The 8,652-nt window shown below is 39.8% G+C and overlaps 1 protein-coding gene across 1 annotated transcript; it reads right to left on the bottom strand.

The window, feature by feature from the left end:
• On the bottom strand, positions 1 to 1,664 carry LOC117471710 (BTB/POZ domain-containing protein KCTD12-like). The gene has a single exon (XM_034116903.1). The coding sequence runs from the start codon at positions 1,532 to 1,534 to the stop codon at positions 731 to 733; it is 804 nt and encodes a 267-aa protein (XP_033972794.1). The 5' UTR covers positions 1,535 to 1,664; the 3' UTR covers positions 1 to 730.
• Positions 1,665 to 8,652: the final 6,988 nt, after the last annotated feature.

Below are 8,652 nucleotides of genomic sequence, written 5' to 3'. Positions count from 1 at the left end.
TTCAAGGGGATGAATACTTTTACGATGTCACACTTTATTTGCTATAGCTTTATACCTAGAAAGAAAAACGATGACAACAGCTCATAGATGTAACATAACTGTAGCATCTTGAAAACAGTGATACCACAAGTGTGGTTGATAATACAAAAAAAGTAATATAGTATGTTAAGGTAGAATATCAAAGAAGCACATTTTGTTCTTATCCATCAATCCCAACATTAAAGACTCCCGAATTTAGTTAAACATTAGGCTATTTACAGAACATTCCTAGTGTTTGGTGTTCCAACGGCCTCTCCACTACTGACAATGCAAGTATAGTTCAGTGGGGATCAAAAGAAACCAGCTTCTTACATTTCTGCCACCTTGAGTAAACATGTCATTAGATAAGAACAAAGCAGTCTCTGTGAAAGCCAAAAAGGCTAATAGGCCAACTCGACCAGTTAATGACATATAAAAGTAGGTTTGCCTTTTACTCCTCACTTAGCAATGACATTTAGGTTTCATAGTGGAGTGTGCTCCTCTTGCAGAACAGAGGACAAAATAGCAGAAAAGTTTAACTCGGGCTGGTTCACAGAGCAGATAGTTACAAAAACACAAGACAATGAACGCTGGAAGAGCCAATTTGGAATGTTAATGAAACGTTAAAGAAATAACTATTGTAACTAATATTGCTCCAATTGTTAACTGAGATCGTGAGCAGGAATGTACCAGACATCAGTCTTCAGTCACTTCATCGGGAGAAAACATACTCGGTGTAACTAGTCCACAGTTTGTCTTCCCCCGGGTCGTTGCTGCCGTATGAGCAGGTCCCGGTGGAGTTACAGGCCACCATGTGGAAACCAGCCTCTGCCAGCCGGTCAAACGCCTGCTCCAGAAAGTTATACTTGAGGTAATACCTGGCGGTGTATTTGTCAGCAGGGCGGTCCGGGTCGCGGCTCTCATTCAAGGTTTCTCCAAAAACCTCTTTAGCCAGAGATATCTTGCTGCACACGGTAATTCTGGCAACCCTGCGGAACTTAGCGTCTGCCTGGATGTCCCTCCCGATAGTGTAGCTGCCTCTGTACCCAATGGTGATGTAGCCGGCGCTGGCCCCAGGAGAGCGCAGCGTAGTGCCCGAGGAGGAGGAGGAGGAGGTGACCGGGGAGCTGAGCTCAGCCTCCTCCGGCTCCCCACTGTCCTCCGTGAACAAGCTGTCTTTGCTGCCCGATGCCAGTCGCTTCGACAGCTCTGGTAACTGGAAGAATTCCGCTTCTTTTTGCAGTCGTCTCCTCTCTTTGAAAAATTCGGGCAAGAAAAGCTCAGAGTCCCGCATGTAGTCCAAAATGTAGCGGAAGAGAAAGCCGTCCCGGTCGAAGAAGAAGCGGCCCTTTCCGTCTTTAGGCAGGTCTCCCGGGGAGCTCTGGGTGAACTTGGTCCACAGCAGAGAGTTGGGGACCGCAGTGAGAGTTTCAAGCCGGGTCACATACACCTGCCCACCCACGTTTAACTCCACTATCTCGGGGAAAGTTGAACTTTGGCTGTCGGTTTGAGCCATCTCTCTTTCGTTGTGTCCCTGTAAGAGCCCTAACACGGACGGACAGCTACTCACTCACTGTACAGTAATGTGTGTTTACTGGTGTGGCTGTGTGGCTGTGTGGGAGGAGAAGGAAAAAGGACGGCCACCAGAGACATTAACTGTTCACTGGAAAGCTCTGCAAAAACATAATGGTGCCTTCGAGGGCCCTTTGTAAAACTCAACGTCATACTTGTAAACCTTGACATCATGCATGCATTGGGGTGACAAATAGGTATACATGTTCTTAGAAAACAACATTGTCCTTCCAAGAGTTGGATGAGAAGACTGATATCATGCACTAGGAAATATATTTTGTATTAACTAAATGTCCCAACAGCTGGCCTATTACAGTATCAAGATGTTTACATGCAAAACATGCACATCTTAAAACATGCACTGTTACAGTTTCAACTACCAAACGTTAAAGCAGAGTTTCATGATTGTGTTTTTTAACAGAAGAACACATAATCCAGGTATGCTATATGATGCAAACATAGTGCATTATGACTTAAATTGTCCTGATAATGTGAATATTATTCAGTTAACTTATTATTACAACTGTTTATAATGTAGTAGCCTTTTGTCACAATGGATGGTTAACATCTGTATTGCCTGCTGTAATGCCTTTATGATAAGTCCAGTAAGGATGTGTTTATCTCTGTAACAGGAAACGTGTGTCTTTCTGTAGCAGCGTGCAAAACAGTAAGAAATGTCGAAATGTGACTTAAGTTCATGAACATTATTCCTTCAGGCTGCAGAAAGAGAAAGACTGTGGTCTGTTTAGAGGCAATTGGTTAATTCATAGAAGCAGTGAAGCTGTTACTATGAAGAAGACTTTATGAAACAACTCTCCATTCATTATGTTTACATAGAGCACTGTGCTTTCGTCATAAACCTGGCACATAAGTGGAGTCATCATAAACACCTTGTGATTCTTCTTTGTTTATTACATGAGGTTTAAAGTTCATTCTTGACCTGGGAAACAACTTTCACCACATAATGCATTTAGTACTTTAGTTGTTCTGCTTTCAATCACATCACATGATCCTGAGTAGCAGAAGTCATTCATGGTTAGAGTTATGTTCGGGTCCATGCCTAATAACTGTGCTCAGAGTTCAAAGAGACCTAATGCATGATAAATAGGTTTTGTACAGGGTACATTATGTTGTCAATTTTGCCATGGAACATTTGTATTCTGGGCCCCCAGGGATTCAATCCTCGGCCCTCCCACTTTTTTTGAACACTGCTTTCTTAGCAAAGGAATGCTCAAGTTATTTATATTGTAACCAATGATAAAAACATGTCCTTGGCTAGGAGTCATTATTTTGTTTCTAAGATAAATTGCAAGAACCCAACACTCCTGTACAACTGAGAGGGGAGATTTGTGTCTGGGGTCTTTGTGTGTACACCCCTGCACTAATATAATAACAGGCAAAGGTCAGTTCACACAATGTCTCAAAAACCTAAAGGGTAAAATAAAGCTGGTCTGACGGACCTGTGCTGTCTTCACAATCCCCTTAAAAGACTCTTCCTCAAATCCACATGAGTCTTAACCCAAGATTGATTTTTAGCTTAACACCAAAGAGCTCTTTGATTTACTCTTGAAGTGCAGTGTTGGCTGTATCATATTTCAGATAGCACATCAGTATTTCTGCTGAGGAGAACCACTGACACTATCGCTCATCATCTGAGTAATTGGCCTGCTATATACAATGTGTGATTTAGTTTAATGCATAAAAAGCATACTTTTGAGAGAAAATGTTGCTAAATATCCATCTGCATTTTTGGAAACAACACAAAAACATTTAGAGATACAGCTACAGTCTCCAGAAATAATACAGTACATGAAAACAACCATAACAATCTTACAGTCAAAATCCTGTTGATGCAGTTGTACAATAAATATGATTATGGAATAAATCTTGCAGAGTTTTTGAAGGTCTGAAAGAAAACTGTGTTGATTTAAAGATAAGACACAAAACATGGAAATGAAGGTAAATATTTTGATGAAGCAAAACTGAGTTAAAACATCTGTGTATTCTGTCAAATCCAGGAATAATGTATGTTTAAATAAACTCTATGAAAACAAAGAAGCTCAAATTAAGCACTAAAATACTTTTATATGTTTTATGTTGAATCATTTTGGTCCAAATATACAAAAATGACATACAAACAATGATTGTTCCATCGTGTCATGAAATAAATTAAGTCTTCCTTTTATTAGCACATTACAAGCTCCATCAAAGACATTAAAATGATTATTGGCGTTTCTCCTCGAGATATCTCAAACTTAAGATTAGAGTGACATCTAGTGGACAATTAATGAAGAAGCAGGTTGTTTTTGAGTGACGATACTACTTGTGTACAACCTCAAGCCCAACTTCAAGATGACTGGCAATGCAAGCGAATAAATAAATAGATTAAAAAGTTAAAAAAAAGTATTATTCATAAATGTCCCAACAAATGTAAAACTGACCACTGTATAAAATAAAGGCACCATGACTGTTTATGGGTATGTGTGAAATGTTTTCCATTTTGATTACCAAAAAACAGATATAACAAATCCTTTGTTATTATAAAATAAATGATCAAATCTCTTTCTCTGCATATACACCTAACAGTTGTCCTCTGTCCAGACTGGACCTCATATCTGTGCTATGGTCTTAAAGGTTAACATTTCTCTCACTCTGGCTGCAGATAATTGGACAGATGAAGTTGTAAAGTGTAGCTTTTCAGCAATTGCAAGAATATGAAGGTTAAGATATTGCAACTCGTTTAATTATCCTTCTGAGATTCCCTCTATAACAGTCTTAGACATTCATCATTTGGTTTTGGTTATTTAGGTATACATTATGAAATGTTATATCCTGATTGAATGGTTTGTATGTTGATGTAGGCTAAGGCATATTGAAGGGGGGACACATTTTGGAAGTTATGTTGGATTACAGTGACTTTTCAGCACTTGCACGCTGTGTGTTTGTATGTTTATGTGTGTTTTTGCCTGTGTGTGTTTGTGTGTCTATGTGTGTATGTATGTTTTTGTGTGTGTGTGTGTGTGTGTGTGTGTGTGTGTGTGTGTGTGTGTGTGTGTGTGTGTGTGTGAAATGCTGTATTACGACTGTGAGCAATCATGTGACCTTCTGCCTGTGACATAACGCTGCGTCCTGATGTGACACCCAGCCAAACACTGTCAGTCTGCAATGTGCTGGAGCCTGACCCCATCAACACTGTCTCTGTGCTCTCTAAAGCACCCGGCCCATCATCCATGGTTTGTCTCCCCTCTCTCACCTCCTCTCACCTCCTCTCCAGTGAACCTACTCCTCTCTTACACAACCAAAGACAGAAAACCCTCTAGTTCAGAAGTTATTGAATATTTTCCACAAAACAATCACCAAAAACAGGGAAAGCACATTTCTCCGAACTTAGTAGTGTAGTATAACGCAGGAGACATGTGCTAGGTGATTTTGGCGGCACTTGAATGTCTAACAGTGGAGTTATTAAATATTTCAAAAAATAAAATAAATATTACAATTATTTAAAAGCATATTTCTTCAAATTAAGTGTTGTAGTTTGACCACTGGTAGTCCATAAATGTGTTTTGCTAGCGTTTTACTGTATGACAGACATAAACAATGTTCAACAAAATTAAGCAAAGCATATTTTTCCAAACCAATTGGTGTTGTTGTTGACAAACAGGAGACAGTTAATGTGCTAAGTGGTGTTGGTAGAACTTGAATGTATAAAAGTGGAGTTATTCAATGTTTCCCAAAACAAACAATTATTTAAATGTTTGAAAAAGCTTATTTCTTAAAAATTATATACAACCAGTGGGAGAACATTAATGTAGTGAAATGGTTTTGCTAGCATTTTACTGAATAACAGACGGGAAAGTAATTAACTGTTTTCAATAAAAATGTTCAGCAAAACAAAGCAAATTCATTATTTTTTCAAACGTATTGGTGCAGTTTAACTAACAGGAGACCATTAACGAGTACAATGATGTTGGTAGCATGGTACTGTAGCCCATGACGGGGTTATTATTGAAAATGTTTGCACTATGTATTTTCACTGTTGCACTTAGTCCCTGGGCCCAGCTCAAATTAGTGGGGTTTTTATGACAATTAGGGTGTAGCTTGTTGTTTACCCATTAAGGTTGTTGAGAGAAGTTTTTTTGTGATTCAAGAATGTTTAGTTTTTTGATGTATTGATCCGTCAAGTTCAAATGTATCAATATCTTTCCAACTGTATCGAACTAAACCCTCTCCTCTGTCAAACTGTCCTAGCCGGGTTGTTCCTGGGAGTTGGATGGGGTTTTCAGTTGGCTGCAATCTGCAACTCAACACTAGATGCTGCCAAATCATATACACTTAAGATTGTGCTTTTTTTTAATGGAATTAGTCACCCTGATCGCAAAAATAAAATAGATTAAACATATTGAACAGAACATAGAACATAACACATGGAGCTTATAAACCTTTTTCACAGAACACACTTTAAACCCAGCTATAAAGAATGAAAGCAATGATGGGGGGTGGCAGTTTCAGGGTCTATGCAGAGCCATCACTTGTGTTATTAGTAACACCTAGGCATTTTTCCTTCTATATTTAGGTGTCCATTTAGTTTACACACACACACACACACACACACACACACACACACACACACACACACACACACACACACACACACACACACACACACACACACACACACTATGCCACTAGAATCTAGCAGAACTTCTAAATATTATTCAACCAATCTTGAAAGGTTTTGCAGAGCTGCTCAGTTCAGATACATTTACAGCTGCTTTTCTCATAGGGTCAGTATTACGAAATATGCACTAGCAGATTAATAAATCATAAAGTCGTGTGTCTGCCATTTTAGAGGTCATAACATTGACTTACATTTATGGAGACTAACCTAAACCAAACGTCAAACCAAGTTATAACTCTGTAATAATTGATTCCATGGGGACCACACACACACACACACACACGCATGCACGCACACACACACACACACACACTCACACTCACACTCTGGACCTTTTAGCTTCTAAAGTGTGTGTGTGTGTGTGTGTGTGGTGTGTGTGTGTGTGTGTGTGTGTGTGTGTGTGTGTGTGTGTGTGTGTGTGTGTGTGTGTGTGTGTGTGTGTGTGTGTGCGTGCGTGCGTGCGTGTGTGTGTGTTCTTGTCACCTTCTCTCAGGGTTACGTCTGTACCCTTGTGCTCTTCAATCAGCTCTAATGGATCCTCTGGCTCAGACTTAGCCATGGCACTGATCGTGATACTAAAGACGTTCAAACACACCGGGCGGGGCTCGAGGCTGGATGTGCGTCGTGATGAGCTAAGAGGCACGACAACTGTCCTAACATTTTCTTCCTGTCTTTGTCCTTTGTTTCTTCTCTTGTGCTTCACCATTACAGTCCCTTAACGCGGAACCTCCTACATTAAACCTACAACAAATCAATGTTACACTGTCGAAACCAAAATCTGAAACCAAATCCCCGATGTGATGGACTTACAATAAAAACATATCTTGATTTCTCTTTCGTCCAAACCTTAAGGCCATGTTACTTTGTGTCATGAACCCCCCACCCTTCACCACCACGAGGGCCCTTGTGTGCATGTGAATTGTTCACGTGGGTCCCGTCCACCCTCCCTCCCTTAACGTCTTCATTCTGGGAGTGAATAAGTCCCCTGGGGCTAATGTGTGCTTTTGTGTGTGTGCTTTTGTGTGTGTGTGTGTGTGTGTGTGTGTGTGTGTGTGTGTGTGTGTGTGTGTGTGTGTGTGTGTGTGTGTGTGTGTGTGTGTGTGTGTGCTTTTGTGTGTGTGTGTGTGTGTGTGTGTGTGTGTGTGTGTGTGTGTTTAGATGTTACATTATTCTCCCCACTGACTTTCTATGGGATGGGAAATTGACCGTCCATCCAGCCGCCCCTTTCTCGCTGTCTTTAGAAAAGAGAAGGGCTGAAGGGGGACATGATGTACGGCAGGACAGCCTTCATATGACAAGTCTGTATACATACATGTTCACATGCATCTGTTACAGTTGCTTTGGCTCAATTTTCAAAACAATATGCAACATTTCTTAATTTGGCCTTGAAATGTCACCTAGCACACAATTGAAAGCATCTGTATGTGAACTGTTTGCAGGTTTATTACCACATTTTAACAATAAGATTTTCATAATTAAATTATTTTTGTAAGGAAGTAACTGATTCCCATACTGTAAATAATAAGTTTTCATTTTGTTAATCAAATATGTTGTATTATTGTTAATATGGTTAAAACAGTCTAGAGTTTACCTTTTCACAGTAAATCCTACATTAAAGGTGGGGTAGGTAAGTTTGAGAAACCGGCTTGAGATACACTTTTTGTTATATTCCATGGAATGCTCTTAACATCCCGATAGCAATGAATATCTTAAGTGCTTTGACAAAAAATCCATAAAAAAAATTCATCTGTGGAAGCCGTAGTACTGTAAAAAGCACGACCAATCATTTTAGCCGGACCAGCTAAAATAACTGGATGGCCTACCTGCCTGTCAGCCTTCCATCTGTGCACAAACTTATCTCGTGCCCTCATTGGTCATGTGTGCGTTTGTGTGTGTTGGAGGAGGGGCTCTGTAAGGAAGTGGCAGATTTCTTCCGGCTGTGTATTTTCAAATTCTAACGCACTCGAGCTGGTTTCTCCAAAATTACCTACCCCACCTTTAATACAGCAATATTATAGTTTTAACTGCATCAATTCATCTTCTCTGTTCTGATTCAACCCTAACATTTGGGTTTAAGAAATCAAGCAATTGACATTATAATAATTTGTAAGTTGGTGATCAATTGTATAATCAAATTGTAAAAATGTAAAGCAATTTTGTGAGTTATTTGGCAAGGCTACGCAAGAGGGTAATGTGAAACAAAGTGAAACTCTTGCAGGAATATATTTGAGCAAATACATATCTGTAGCCCCTTATGAAATCGAACTTCTCATGCAAAAGCTCTTTTTTGTGTCTCATTCTCAATCCCTGCACCACTGACTCTTCATACGTCCATGAACCTAATGACTTGTAAAATCTAGTCTCGGAGGATCTGAGTAACTGTT

This window comes from Trematomus bernacchii, unplaced genomic scaffold (genome assembly GCF_902827165.1).
Source record: "Trematomus bernacchii unplaced genomic scaffold, fTreBer1.1, whole genome shotgun sequence".
Lineage (NCBI taxonomy): Eukaryota > Metazoa > Chordata > Actinopteri > Perciformes > Nototheniidae > Trematomus > Trematomus bernacchii.
This window is presented reverse-complemented; position numbering and strand designations above follow the sequence as displayed.